Genomic DNA, 15,996 nt, shown 5'->3' on the forward strand with positions numbered 1-15,996 from the left:
GTGCATCAGAAACGATGCTCTGATGATTCAGTTCCTTTGTTAAGAAAAAAAAAAACAACACCAAACCTCACTCTGTTTATTTTCTTTTTAGTTGTGGCCTCATAATAAAATATGATACTGTTTGATTTTCCTTGTTATCTTCACCTAGAGGCAATCAGCAAATGTTCCCTTCTAATCTTCCAGTACCTCAGCACAGAATGCAGAGGATCATGACTTTTCACATCTCTTTTGTCAGTCTTTTTCTGAAAAGCAGCTTCTTTTCTGCTTGTTTGTGGTGCTTTATCCCCGTCTTTGTCCCCCACAGGTCTTTCTGTGGCCATGGCCAGGGGCACAGTGGCCGGGGTCACCTGCTGTCAGCAGCCCTTGTGCTCTGGGTGGCCCTGCAGGCAGGGTCTGACCCCTCTGCTCTTTGCCTACTTCATCCCCCCAGGGCTCCCAATGTGCCGTGCTGGGGAGCTCCTCTGCTCCCTCGGGTCCCTCTTTTACTCATTTACCCACTGTCAGAAGAGAGCACCAATATTTGTTCCCATTTCTTAACTGAGGCAGAAGGGGAATTTTGGGAGCTGGATGTGGAGAACCAGCAATGTATCAGTGAAGGCTGAAGAAAGAAGAAATTGTTGGCAGTAGTTTCGACTCTTCTGGTTTTTCCTTTTTTCAAGCCAAGATAATGTTTTATGTTTTCCTTCTTGAGCTCAGATAAGTTGTTTTGCCAGCATATATTTTGAACAGGGTCCATTGTAAGCAGTACATTGAAATGCGTCATGAATCTTGAGGCCTCTGGAAGGGTAGAGACCCTTCCCAAAATGACCTTCATTCAGCTCTCAGAGGTGAGCTTACTCCTGCAACTTTCCCAAAGTAAAAAATGGGTGTGCTCTCTTCATGTTGCCTTTTTAACTCCTTGGTTTTCTTATCTGAAAGAAGGAAATGAGTGTGTCACACTGCCTTCCATATTGAGAAACTCAGAAATACCGGATCCAGTCTTGCAAGGTGGAATACATCAAATTAATTATAGTTTACTCCAAGCAACCTCCTGTACACAAAGAAGAACTTATTTTTGACAGCAGTGTAATGAATGGCATGGACTGATACTCCTTTCAAGTGTCCTGCCATACATATGTTCATACATTATGCTTTGGAAAATGAACTGCTTTAGAAAAGTTCAAGAACTGATTTTCCATGGCACAGTGGAGCATGTTTGGGGAATTCAGTGAAGTTGTATTACAATAAATTATCTGGTGACCTAAGTAAATTGTAAATGCTTTTCTCTGTGAGCTTCTGCACTTTCCAGAGAAATTGTGGGGTTGTGCTGACTAATTAAATGACCACTCCCTTTCAGTTTTTTTTCCCATATGTAGCATATTTTAGATGACATATGTCATAATATGTGGAGCAAAAGCCAAATAATTTCTAAAGCTGGCCTTCAAATGTGTTGCTTTTGTTATTTTTCGATTGTTACTTTTTCTTTGCACTTATTATTGATATTTTCTGTTGCTTGCCTTTAATTATCTTACATTAATTTTCCCATTTGCTTTCTAAATTATTTTGCAGCTATTCCTCTCCACTCCCCCAGTATGATTCAAGGTGATAACTCTGTGCTTTCTGTGAATCCTCATTTTCTTTTTTTTTTTAACTTTTTTCCCACAGAGTGTGTGTAGATGTTTGTAGTGCATCCTCCCACATCCTCATATCCTCATCCCTTCCATGTATTCAAGTAGAAATGCTCATTAGCCTTTAGCGTTGTGTTTTAGAGATCATATTGTAGTTTCCATTATTAGTGCAACATTAATTTAGGTAAGCATCAGCTACTAATATTTTAGATAGAAAGTGCATGAAATACTGTTTGGAATTGTTGTTATTGTTTTAAATGGTAAATTACTAATTTGAAAACTAAACAAGGAAATAATTCATTAATATACTGCTGACAATGATTATCTTTTTATATGGGAGCAATATGCATAAAGGCTGATCTGCTACAGGTTTTGTCCTCACTGAAGGCTGCAGTGTGGTGGGGACACCAAAGCTGTGAGGGGCTGGTTGCTGCCATGGGGCACAGGCTCATGTCAAGGGTTAATCTACCCTTGCTGTGAGCAGTGTGCAGTAGCAGTGCTAAGCTCCAGGTTGCCAAGCCTAGACTGACCTTAAAATCTACAACCTAAACATACCTGTTAACTTGGGGATTGTTTTTTATGGGTACCTAGCTTTAATTTCTATTGATTTTTTTTTTAATTATTAATTTAAGTCAGTAGATTTAGCTGCCTAGAGATTTTTGACAATTCACACTGTCACACATCATTTAAATAGTTTGGATACAGAAGACAGCATCTTATCTGAGTGTAAGTTTTGGCATGTTTGCATTAGACGAAAACCTCCTTTTCATTATTAATTCTGAGATGCCCTAACAAGCCTGTAATCATGTACATGATAGGAAGCTCTCCAAAAATTGCTTTGTACCGAGCCATCAGGCCAAGGCCAACCTGGCCAAGCTCCCCAGGAGGCTCCTCCACAGTGCATGGACCAGATGTGACTCCCTGGAGCTGCTGCAGCATCAGCCCCAAGGGATGCTCCAACCAGGCATCCCCTACACTTCCATGTAGTCTGAAAAGGCCCCCTCTTCTCTGCAGACAGAAGCCATGCACATGACACGAGATTTTGCTGATTTTGGCACCAAAGCACCAATTGCAGCAGATTCCTTTTTGTGTTCTCTCTTCAATGACCAAGGACTGTGGGTCCCTGCTTAATATTTTTCTTTGCTTCATGGTAAATTTAGATGGATTGCCTTGAGCTCTCTTCACAGCTAGTCACGGGCTGGTTCCCTGCCAGCTCTGAAGACCCACCACTGGCCTGCCCTTCCACTTGCTCAGTGGCATCTGCCTGCGGCCATCAGCCTTTCACCATCCACCCTATGGATCAATGGCAGAGAGAAAAAGCACCATAAACGTGTTGACAGGCCAGTAGTACTCAGAGAGGGAACCAAAGGTCCAGGCTCTCTAGAGCTGTGTGTCTGCCTGATACAGCCTTCTGTTAGCAAACAGAGAAGTGTTTCAGTAAACAGAGTTTACAGACACTTGAGATCTTGTGGTCTATAAATATTAAGATTATCATAACTTATAGGGTATATAATTTAAAGATCAAGCATATTGGTTTTGACACAGATCCAGTATTTACAGAAAGTACTTGGTTAGCCAAGATCCTGTCCCACTGAAACAATTCCTCTTATGAGGAACTGGGATGCCCTAGTGGCAACATTTGCAGTGTACAATGCGTTTATCTAGAAGATAAATGTGGAATGTGGATACAACTTATCTGTATGAAAATGCTGTGAAATATGCTTCAGTATTGTAAAATGTCTGGGGCATAAGAAACGATAAATTGGGGTTAGAATCATCTTAGAGAGCTCCCCATCTTTACTGATGGATTTTGAGTTGAAGAAAGGCAATGTAGTAATTTCTTGATCTGGAATTCAGTGGGATAACATTTCTGTCCTACTTCATGTATTTACAGCTTGTGTCCCCACTTGCACCTCTCCTGCAGACTGCTAAATGCCAAATTTTGATTATGCTCCTGCTTTTGTGCAGATTTTCCCCACCCACATTGGCCAGATTTCTGAATGCAGTTTATTTGCAGGCTTGTCCAGGCTGCAACTTTTGATACCCTGCTGGTCTTGAAAGCAAATGTTACAGTCTTGTACAAATTCCCAATCGTACTTCAGAGCGTTTGGGGGCTTTTTTAAAGAACCTTCACAACCCCCCTGGATACTGGCTCACACCCTTAGTTGAATTTATTGTAGGGAACCAGGAAATTGAATGGATTCACCTGTTAGTCATGTGAGAGTTTAGTAAGAGCTGGAAGTTTTGGCAACAGCCTTGAAAATAGTGAAACCATGAGACAGATATGCATATCATACAGAAGGAACAAACAAAAACTGTATTGGCTTCAGGACTGAGTTGGTAACTCATGTCCCTCTTGATACCAGCCTGTTATTGCATCTTCCGCCTGAAGCTATTCTAATATTAATTGCTAATATTAATTAGTCCCTTGCTAATAAAAAAGATTTTATTTAAAAATATACCACTCGTCACTTAGAAATATAGTTTCTTACCCTTCTATTGTTAAATGGAAAATTATGCATTGGAATGACACTAGCAAATGGGAATTTTCTTTAATGTCTTTTTGCTAATGAATATCATCTTCAAAGAGATGTAGTGGCATGATTTCCTCCAAGAAGCAAACAGCCTAAAGGAAGTTACATACTTGATAGTTGTCGCTCATGTTCCCCATCAGTGGAAACCCTTAGTAGCCTGGACTAACTGTCACCCTTGGTGACAGCACTTGCTCTGCCAGCACTCAGGAGTGTTTGCAGATGAGACTGTGAGGAGATTTTGAAGGCTGAGATCCCCCAAATAATAAGCATTTTTTATATTCCTTTTTCTACACTGTCTGGTTCCTTTCTGCATGTGAGGCTAATTACTTTCATTTGTGGACAGTAGAGCTAATGGTAACAGAGGGATGTTTTAAAATTCTAACAAGCCACTACTAATACACTACTTGTATACTCTTTTAATCCAAATTACTCAGTCGCACCTGGTCATTTCATCATGATGTTGCTAGACCTTTAGCAATTCCTGCTTTTGATAACCCATAGTTAACATGTAAGTATAAACTTTAAAAGAATCTCCACGTTCTTTTTAGTTAAGCTGGGATCGGGAAGATGTTTCTAATAATGTTTTAAAGTCTGTGGCGGTTGACTTTTTTTTTGCTGATCTTCTGCTCGTTTTGTGACCGTTTTCGTTGATGTGTTCCCTTTTCCCTGCAGTTTCCTGGTTAGTTTTATGGTTGATGCACGTGGGGGTTCGATGAGGGGCAGTCGCCACCATGGAATGAGAATAATCATCCCACCGCGCAAATGTACGGCCCCAACCCGCATCACCTGCCGCTTGGTGAAGAGGCACAAACTGGCCAGCCCCCCACCCATGGTTGAAGGAGAAGGATTGGCAAGTCGACTGGTAGAAATGGGGCCAGCAGGGGCACAGTTTTTAGGGTGAGTTGTTCTACAAGTTTAATTGTTTGCACTCACGTCGCATCTTTCATTTCTTTATCCTATGGGTCTAAGTTAGTTAAACATTGACTCTACCTCATCTGAGCATGTAACACAGGGAACTTAACTTAAAACATTAAAAAAATCCAACCTGCCGTTCCATCCAGAAAGTACCCTTGTATTTTAACGGGACTTTTGCCTCTGTGATGACTGCAGGATGGAGACGAAGGTAAGGAATGCCATGAAAAGGCCAGGGCCTGCCCCCATCTACTCATGCAACCTGCCTTGGAAGTCAGGAGGAGTGACACACCTATAGCACAGGTTTTGACTCCCTTGCTTGTAGAGTATTTAGAGAAACAGCACTGTCACAAAGAAGTGTCCTAAAGACACCCACAAGGACTCAAATATTGAGCTGTGTTCGCAGTGTGTGCAGGGCTCCCTCTGGAGTTGCTGGGAGCTGCCTATCTCTGTGTTGTGGAGCAAAGCCACTTGGAGTGAGGGCAGAGCAGTTACTGTAGAGTGGTAGTACAAATGGTATAAATGCTAGGGACTGACTTTTTAGAAGCTTAAAATAGGGGAAACAATCCACTATGATGTGGCCTTTTTTTTCCCTAATTATAAATTTTGTTCATTACCATGAATGGCACCTTGGTGTAAACTGCTGGTTCTGTCGGGAATGACAGCTTGTTCCTAATTTCCCCTTCTCGTTTCTCTTCCTGCTGCATGGATGTTATTCAGTAAACTGCATCTTCCTAAATCTCCTCCCCCTCTAAATGAGGGTGAGAGCATGGTTAGCCGAATCCTGCAGCTTGGTCCACAAGGAACAAAATTTATTGGGTAGGATACGTACGGAAAAGATACAGAATGTCTACAGTTTTTCTTTTGTTTCAAATTTTTCGTTATTCCCATTTTTATTTTTCTTTAAGTTCTCCAAAACTTTCAGTTGATTTATGTCACTGAAAGAGAATCATAGTGGCTTGATTTTAATATAGCTCTGCTACTACCTTGTGCTTATAGGCATGTAAAATTCACTGCCAGCATTCTGCTTTCATAACTTCTGTGCTTTCGTAATTTTTTAAATTTGAAGTGTTTCTACTGCATTAAATACATTTTAATACACAGTGACAGTCCTTTAAGTTCAACCCTGTGGTAGAGAAGGTATTTACAGGCCTTGAGTGAGTCTGTTTTGGGAAGAGCATTTGTAACGTTACCACATAAAATCTACTATTCATGAAAGATTATTTAGAAAAAACGTTATTGAGTGAATTAATTCATTCGGCAAGGTTGGAGAAATACTAATATTTTCAACCTGCAAGAGGCATCTTTTTAAAATAAATTTATAAAGCCAAATATGCAATTCAAAGGAACTGCAGTGTATAGTCTAAATATGTAAGAATGTTTCCTTATGTTTTTGACTGTTGTTTTCAAACCATATTGTGAAATTTATTGCATTAGGTTTTCAAAATATTGCTGAGTGTTTGGTGTTCCAAACCTGTTCAATACCTTCTCACTGAGTATTCTCGTTAAATGTCATGCACAAAATTGTGTGGTTTCTAAATATTTACAGAGACAGTATCTGAAATATTAGCCTGCAAAGATTGTACTACAGTGGTAGTTTTCAGTTTGTACTCTTTTTGAACTAGAGAGTAAATATCTTAAGCAATGTATTTGAATTTTTGGTATTTACTTGCTGTGCACAATGGGAGACAGCAGCTGCATCCCTATTTTTTGTTAAAGGACTTGAGATTAGAGTAGTAGCCTGGGTGTTCCTGAAAGCATCTAAAATATGTATTTATTAAACTCTTTCTCTATTTTCATGGGACAAAAAAAAAAAGACTAACTCCTCTCCCTTGGTATTGAATGTAAAAACTGGACTTCCAGCTAGTTTATTATCCCTCATGATGGCTGTTGTGATTTCATGCTCAAGTAATCAGTTGGTTAATGCACCCAACACCTTGCAGGTGCACAGTACCACAGAAGTGCTGCATACTTCTGCCATCATGCGATGCTGCTTTTAACAGAGTTATTGCAAAGCAGTTAAATCCTTTACAACCTCTGTAGGAAAATAATGATACTGTCTATTTAAATGTCTTAAAGCTGCATAATCCATAAATGTTCACTTACGGTGTGATTTCAGTCAGTTTGTCTTAGCATACTTTAAAATGCATATCCTGCCTGTGAAGTGTTTGGCAAAAGTGTCTGTTTTGTTGAGGAATGGCACATGAAGTGAATGGTGGTTTCTGTTGGTTGTTCATAAAAACTGTTCAGTAATGCACTTGCAGTCCTCTGTTGAAGGTACATTGTCTGGTGACATAGGTGTATTATCAACCACCTTATCATTCCCCTTCCTTCTCCCTAAAATGTTTGACAGTAACTAATTTAAATGTGGTTGTGATGTTGTTTAACCCAGAGAAATCCCTTCTGAAAGGATCTAAAGGTTCCCCAGTGATGTTTCCTGTGCAGAGGTTGCAGCTGTGATGCTGGGCATGAGAACCAGAGTGAAGCTAAAGGGAAACAGTCTCTTGTATTTCACAGGAGCTGCATCAACAGAGAGCCAGGGAGAGCTGTGAAAAGTTTGGGACTTAGTCTGAAGTTTAAAATCTGCACACATGCATGGTTCCTGCTCCAGTCAGTGGCTGTTGCATGCATTTGGATAGCCAGACTGTTTCTGAAGTGACTTTGTGCCTTCAAACTCTCTGAGCCAAATCCGAATTTTGACTATGCTAATGCCAATTAAAAGTCAGCATTGCTGCGTGTGCTGGAGGCAGGTTGGATCACCTACATCCTGGGATAAATGAACAGGGAGAATTCTCCTTAGCAAAAGTTGTCAATTTTGTTTCTTTCATGTAGCAGAACAAAAGATTTACACTAAAAATGAGCTATATATGTTAATATTTTCGAGTTATCTGTTAATTATAGTTTAAATGATAAAGGATTGTGCAGCTTTGGCAATTTTAAAATTTTTGGCAATTTTTTTACCATAACAATGTTAACTATTTAAAATTACTATAGTTTTCTTAAGGTCTTAAGACCCGTATGAAATTAAGGGCAGTGGGGAAATACAGGGTTAAAAATAACATGATTGCTTTTTCTCTAGCCCTGTCATAGTGGAAATCCCTCATTTTGGATCAATGCGAGGAAAGGAAAGAGAACTAATCGTGCTTCGAAGTGAAAACGGTGAAACGTGGAAGGAGCACCAGTATGACAGCAAACACGAAGACTTGACTGAAATACTAAATGGCATGGATGAAGGTAAGTACTTCTCCAAGCTTTAGCAAGCCTTACCTTTGTGCAGGTTTGCTACCACCAGCTGACTAAAGCAACAGGAAGTAAAACAGTGCAGGGGATATCTGACTTTGGGGAATACAGTGTGTGTTCCATATTAAACTAGTGGAAAGGGTGTAAAGAGAAATTGTTCCGCAGTCGCCTGAAGACATCCTGAAATGAGTGGTAAGTGTTGGTCTGAGGTCTTGCCAAGTTGAAGCAAAGTTGCACAGTTGCTTTACAGTGTGAATTTGAGAATAACACCCAGCTGGAGGTAAGTGTGTCTCAGCTGCTCAGGCAGGGCCACAAGAAGGTCATTCCAAACCAATGATGAAGTGTAAATATCAGCTCTATTAGGCTTTTCCACAGATGCAGACCTCAGCCCATAGAGCATTCTTCTTTGAAATGGTGGTGTTAGAGATTGCCTCCCACAAATACTCAACCTGCCCTCCTGATGCCCATCTGGGAAGTCTGGCTCCCTTGTTTTGCTTGGATGTTGCTGTTTATGTGAGAGTCCCACAAGATGAGAGGACCCAGCTGTACACAATCCATCAGAAGATGCTGTGACAGATGGTCCCTGAAGACATATCATGGGCAAAGCCAGGCTGGGGCTGCACTGATTCCTTGGCACCGCTGCTTTCTTTTCCTAGCAAGTATTTTGAAGTCCTGATAAACCGTTGCTTGAGCCTTTTGCATCTCAGTCTGAATGAAATAGCTTGAGGTTTGAACTTTGGTTTTCTCTTAAGGGTTTATCCTCAGGGTTTTCTCTGGATAACCTCCTACAGAAAGTCACAGTGTGGTGGGGTACAAGCTGCAGGGAAGTGCCTTCATTATCAGCAGAAGCGTGTGAAGGAAATGATCGGGCTGTGGATGACAGCTATGGGAGGTATTTGCGAGGAGGCTCTGCCTTTGATCTCCTCCTCTCCTTGTTTGAAGAGGGTAGCCCCAGCTGAAGGCATGCCTTGAGAATGGGGGGAGTGGTGCTGCTGTGAGGGTCTCCCTGGGCATCTGAAATTTAGCATTTTTACCGATTTTCTGGTCGTCTGGGAATGGGAACAGCAGGATAGGCTTGTGTAGTATTTACACTTCAAAGTACTTGAACTGTATTTCAGCTTGTAAAAACACAGAGCAACAGCAAAGATCTGCTTGTTACATGATGATCTATCGTAGCTATTTATTTCAAAATAAATATAATCAAAACAATCAAACAGGAGGGCAGAAACACTGCAAATGTTTTGTCAGTGGGTTTGGAAAAATAAAATAAACCTCATCACAGAAGGGTACCTAAAAGCAGTGGAACAGGTGAAAGAGTGAGCGCTGCCCAGGATAGTATGGCTTGGGGAATTATAATTGCTTCAGGATTGAATGCAGTAGTTGCAGCCTTTCAGAAAGAAAAATCTCACCACTGCCCCTCCTTCTCTGCACACTAGCATGAGATTGAAGTGATGATTTGGTATTTGGGCAGAGTAGTGCTGCCTTGTGGTGAGTTAGTGGTGGTGAGTTAGTGGTGAGTTAGTCAGCACTGATCAGGAGCTTGCTTATTTTCTTTTCAAAATGAGTTTGATTTGATTTTGGGACAGGAAATCTAGGCACAAAAATACTATTCTAAAGTGCTCCAACTTGCATCACTTACGAAAGACCTCCGGAGGTGCCATATGGATAAACTGACATTTTACAGAGAAGAGCTCAATAATTAAAACACTGAGAGGCGTGAAGTCCTTGGTACTTCAAGCCTAAAATAATAAGCTTCACAATTTTGTAGCCACAGTAAAACTTTCTGACCTATTGAGGGTTTCAGGTGGCTCTTTCCTTCTGGGGAACTGCTGTTTGAGGTTAGCGGGTGTAGGTGCAGCCAGTGAATCACAGAAAGTATGACAGACATTATTCCCTTAGAGCAAAAATATTTGGCGCCTTAAAAGCCAAACCTCAGGAATGGCTTTTACAAATCCAGGCAATTATTTGTGAGAGGAAAAGGAGAAAAAGTACTGCAGATACACCCATTGTGTCCATTATTTGTTCAGTTAATTTTAACTTAATCCTTCTCTAACTAGGCAAATAAAACAAAAAGCCCACCCTGCATTAAAATAGTACAAGAGTTTTGACTAAATTTCACTCTAGTTAAATGACACCTTTTCAGTGTAAAAGGTCTTTCAAGTGATGACCAAAAAAAATTACAAATTTGTAGAATTGAGTGACCTGGTTTTTTTCATCTGAACTTTTACTGGTTTGTTACAAAATACCACGGTTAGACTTGGTTCTGGAGCGGTATCTTGTATTTCAGAAGCCACAACTTTGGAAGAAGTTTTATTCCAGGTATGAACTCTGGAGGCAGAAGCAATATTTAATTTAAATAAAGAGCAGCCCCATGGTCATTTAGAGAAGTTTAATGTTTCTGTGTAAGAAAATTCATCTGCATAATCATCTCTTGAGTGCCATAGGCTACTGCAGGAGTGCCCATTTTCTGTTAAAAGCAGCTGGTCCATTCTGTGGTAGATCTGCTGTGATCACTAGTTCTTTCCTACCCATGTAGTGAAGGAGGGCAATCAGACCTTTCTTCCCGGCTCCTTAATATGCCAAGTGTTTAATGATGCAGTTTTCTTCTCTGTTTTGTTTTTCTTGTTTTGCTCTCCCAGTTAGCTAGCAGGGATGAGAGAGCAAGGACATCAAGCTTCCCCTTCATGAGGACTGCTGGAAACCTTCTGTTCTGTACTGGGAGCAGCACCATCTGCTGGAAAACCTCGTTTTAGATCCAAAATACTCCATAGCAGGAGGCACCGCTTCAGGGCTAATACAGGATTAAATAATAGCAGAACTTTTGTTTTATTACCATGAAAGAACAATGAACTATGATGTAAAGAGTTTTTCTTTAGTGCAGTCAGGTTTCTGTTTAAATAGGTTTTATTTTAAAGATGGTGCTGTACTTAGGCAAATATAGAGCTAAGGGAATACAGGGAACTTGGCCTTTTTAGGAATAGGAGGAGTGTGTCTTCAAACACAAGGGCAGCAATTCACAGCTCTCAGCCACATTACATTTATTTATACTTGAACCAAGTAAAATATATGTATTTTTTGAATTTATTATTTTTAGGAAGAAGCTCTCTGTCTTGTAATTTTCAGACTTACTCCTTTTAGATATAACTTGTGTTTGCTTTTTACATTTCTGCACCCTTTATAGGTGCCTGTAGACAAATTGTGGGCACAAATGCACACACTGAGGTAGCTAATCTTTTGACAGTCATTTGCAAACTAGTGAGTGAGCCAAGAAATGCAAATATTTGTGGCTACAGTATGCTTGCAGCTGTACAGTGTGGTTTCAGATGGGAAGCAAGAGTTTTTACATAACTATGTCTTTGAATCTACAGATCAAACCAGAGTGTGACCTTGTTTATACCTGAAGTTTAAAATACCACCATAAATCACTCTGCAGTGATTTTGCCACATTTCCAGGAAGAGTTTTTAAACATACTGTTGTTAAACTTTGTGTTGTGAATGGCAAGATAAGAAAGTGCACGAAAACAGACTTAAAGGGCATTGCCTTATTTGAGGATGAAATATCCTTGTGGCAGTGGGAGTGTCTAGCTGTGTAAGTGAAATACTGAAGCTGGGAGTGTGGGTCTAGTTACCAGCACTTTCAACACAAGTCTTACTGCCCTCAGCTTCTCCTTGCCTCTTGCCACGTGCTCTTTCTGCCTCCATCCATTTCCTGTATTTTTCTCCTTGTGAACACTGCCTCCTGCATGCCACACTTTTAGTGCAATAATTTCTTAATGGGCACGTCTCTGTATGGGGAAAACTGGTATCCTGTGCTCACCCCACCTTGCAGTCTGTGCATGGTGACAAGGTCAGCTCTGCTTTAGCCAGTACTGTGGGAAGGTTGCAGAACTCAGAGAGCTGTTCAGTCTGTGAAGTAGATTGAGATTTGCTTTTTCAGTGCTGGCAAAATTCTTTTAAGGCCCTGGCAAGGGAAATCAGATACCAGATCATGCAAAGACATCTTGAAGCTCATGAAACAGCCAGGTGTTCTGGGACTTGTCTTATTCCATTTCTAGTCAGAAGACACTTGCTCTGTGTTACCTTATCTGAAAGTAAAAAAGGAAAGGTAGTAGACACAGGATGAACTTGATCCACAACTGCCTCTCACCTGAGAGAACTGGTGTGATTGCTTTCCCTGACCTGAGACACCCTGTGTGAGGTCCCTCTCTGACCATGGAGGATGTGGCTGGGTTTCTCTTCTCCCATCCAGGAATCTCAGCGTAATGCTCACGTGGTAGCATGGATTAGAGGGTGAGGAGGTGTGATATTCTTTTCTTCCCTCCTTCCCTTTTTTCCACCTCCTGTCTCCTCCCTTACTCCCAACCAAGCCATCATAGGATAAGTGTACCATACACATGGGTGGCAGGAGAAGACGTGCACAGAGTATTCACACTACCTTTCTCCTGACTTACTGAAACTTAATAGCCCTAGGTGATCTTTGGGCTGCTGGCACAAACCTGGGAGACAGTGGCATCGGGAGATTCTTCCCCATTCTGCCATAACCTTTCTGCTTTACCTCTTCCTGCTTTGCCATCCCTATCTGTAGGATGGGGTGTATGGCATACTTCTCTGTGGCTAAGCTCTGCTCCTTGCCAAAACCCCACCAACTAACCCAAAAATCCTTTGAGATTTTTAACTGAAACACTTTGCATAGGAATGAAATATCAGCTGCTGAGGAAAATAGTAGTGATGATAGCTCTTTCTGTGAAATGCATGAGGTGTGTTCCTGAAACGTGACCTCTCCCAGGACTAGTTTTCCCTGTTTCATTAATTCTGTCATGCTAACGCTGCATTTCTCAGGGCAGTCAGAGAGGTGGTTTGATTGCTCATCATCTTTTTTTTCTGTTAGAGGGCAACTTCATATAGAAGCTTACACATGTATTATCCAAACATAACCTCCCTGTATAGAGTCCTTCCCCTCCGTTCCCAACTGTTGTTCTGCCACTCTGATATCCACATCTTCCTCCTCTAAAGGAGAGTGCCTGCCAGGCTCAAAGGGTTTTGAAATGTTCTTATATAAACCACTGATTTTCTACTTCAGGAGAATTTTAATTATCCTTCATCTCTGTGAGCATTTTACAGTGGGTTTAGTCTGTAGCAACAAACAGGAGATGATTAGGATTTACCAGCAAGAATATACCTGCCTGGGAGTTCAAGAATCCAGTTTGTCTCCTGCACAAGCCACTGCTTCCAGAGGCTGCAGGCAGAATGCCTAATTCATTAGAGGGCTTCAGATATCAATCTCTGAGTCAAAGTAAATGGAAGCTGACATAATGATAAGAAATTACCCTCTTCTGGTAGGTACATATATTCCACAGCAACACTGTGTGATTAATCCAAACTACCTGCTGAATGTTTTAAAATGGAAAACTGACATTTTACAGAATTTATATTCTAATTATTTTGGAACTGTAATTGAGCTTACATATTCAGAGGAGGAAAACGCCTTAGTCACATAAAGTATTTTACAAGTGTCTTTTGTCTTAGTATTCTTTCTGGTCTTCCTGCTCTCTCTTGCTGCATCTGATAGAAAACTCATTTTTTGAGGAACAAACTTTCTTTCATGGTTTTTAAGGAGGAAAATAAGAGTTGAAACTTGTGGAGTGCTGGAATGAAACTCAGTTACAATAGGTAAAAAATCTGAGCGTAAGAAATTACAGGAGAAATGCATGACGGTTATGTAGTTATCTCCATTCTTGAGTAGTGTTTATATCAAAGGGATTTCACCATTGCATATGGGGTTTCAGCAGTGCAAATACATACACACACACACATATAGTTGCATAAGTGGTTATATTCTTGACCCAGATTTTCCCCGGTGCATGTATATCTATGTTGCATATTTAATTAGTTAATATGGGTAGATACTCTATGCACTTTTCTGAGCCCTGGTGACCCTACAAACTGGGAATGTGACTGAGAGAACTAATTGTTGATGACCTGGTTCTGTTTCAGGTGTGTCTGAGGATGCATTAAGTTTCTCTAGGAACTGAGGGGCACATTGCAGTTTTTTGGGGGGCAGATAACCCAATGGCCAAAAGCCTGATGTGGGAAGGGGAACTCACTATGGTTTTATTGGTAGTGCTGGGATACAGAGCTCTGTCACTTCCACAGTTTAATGGAGAGCACAGTGTCTGCTCAGGATTATATGGATATCAGTCTGGGAAATAACTCTCTCAAGTGCCTTAGCTGGCCAGACTTAGGAGTGCACGCCTGACATGAAGTGAGTTCATGAACTGAGTGATTTCCTGTGGTTTTCTGCATGTTGGAGCTACATGAGGGAAGAGGCTGGGAATAAATGTCTTTTGAAGTTGTGCACAGAAAGATCAGTGCACTTGTGTGCTTCTGGATAGCAATGAGAGAGGGAAGAAGCTTGAACATCTCCTTCAGCCCTCCTTGGACTTCTATGCTGTGTGACAAAGCTGCCATCCTATGGCAGGTGCTGCTGCAGACACTGTCACACCTTAGTACTCAGATCTGCGTGTCTGGTGCTGTTGCCCTCATTGTCAAGATTTATGCAAAAGCTCACAGAACAAACCAAAGCTTGATAATTTGTAGCACTGAATGTCGGGTTTTTTCCTCTCATAGTAAATAAATAATAATAAAAACCCCCAATCTTCTTAAGCATTTTAAGCCTTATTCCAAACCTCACACTCACAGATGTGTGTGAGATGAACGTGGGCAGGTAATGCCTGACTGTTTTCCCTGTCTTCTCCCACCAGAGCTGGACAGCGTGGAGGAACTGGAGAAGAAGCGCATCTGCAGGATCGTCACAAAGGATTTCCCCCAGTACTTTGCAGTGGTTTCACGAATCAAGCAGGAGAGTAACCAAATTGGCCCAGAGGGGGGGGTGCTGAGCAGCACGACGGTGCCACGTGTCCAGGCGTCCTTCCCCGAGGGTGCTCTCACCAAAAGGATCCGTGTGGGGCTCCAGGTAAAGCTGCCCTGGTGTTTGTATCCGCAGCATTTATAAGCACATTGTTGGTCTCAATGCACAAGACTTGCAGCTGGGAACCCTGCAGCTCCTTGGGAGTGGGTTGTGACATAGGTCCTATTCACACCTGATACCTGAATGGGCACGTGTCTGCCTGGGCACACTCCCTGCCTTTGTGTCCCCCAGGTGCAGGTGAAACACAGTCCTCCCCTCTGTGGCAAAAGCCCAGCTCCCCTTTTATCAACTCCTCAGCACCCAGCGAATGGAGAGAAAAGCAAAGACCTGGAGCCACTGCGGCCTCAGTGCTGTTGTCTGCCATCTCCTGTTGGCTGCCAGCAGCTCTGAGCTGCACAGCCACTGTGCAGTCCCAGTCTCCTGTGGCAGAACAGCAGCTTGTGAATGTTGTCACTGGGCTGCCCTTTGCCACAGGAATGTGTTTGGTAAGGATTTCATGCAGCTGTTTGCCAGCTGTTACTGGGTCAAAAACCTCCCACATACATCTGTTGTATCTTAGGACATTCACCATTGGTGTTTCTAGCAAAGGATAAAATCCAGGAAGAGCAAATAGCCTTAAACTCTCTTTAGACAAACTGCACAGAAAGTGGAGAAATATTCCATAAGAATAGGAGGCATCTTTTTCTTTGAGTTGTGTTAATTGTCACTTAAAATTAACTTAATAACCTGCAAATCTGATGGGTTCATGAAATAGAGATGCTGGTTGGATTCCAGT

General features: G+C 41.5%; 1 protein-coding gene across 5 annotated transcripts in view; it reads left to right on the forward strand.

The window, feature by feature from the left end:
- Nucleotides 1-15,996, forward strand: part of ANK3 (ankyrin 3) — a 205,327-nt gene that overhangs the window by 142,313 nt on the left and 47,018 nt on the right. For all 5 annotated transcript variants that reach the window (XM_018085402.2, XM_018085401.2, XM_018085400.2 and 2 more), the window contains 3 exons: nucleotides 4,814-5,038; nucleotides 8,133-8,287; nucleotides 15,055-15,266. In XM_018085402.2, coding sequence (XP_017940891.1) covers nucleotides 4,814-5,038; nucleotides 8,133-8,287; nucleotides 15,055-15,266 — 592 coding nt within the window. The remainder of the gene's footprint in view (nucleotides 1-4,813; nucleotides 5,039-8,132; nucleotides 8,288-15,054; nucleotides 15,267-15,996) is intronic.

The sequence above is a fragment of the Manacus vitellinus genome, unplaced genomic scaffold (assembly GCF_001715985.3).
Source record: "Manacus vitellinus isolate BGI_N305 unplaced genomic scaffold, ASM171598v3 scaffold_80_pilon, whole genome shotgun sequence".
NCBI classification, from domain to species: domain Eukaryota; kingdom Metazoa; phylum Chordata; class Aves; order Passeriformes; family Pipridae; genus Manacus; species Manacus vitellinus.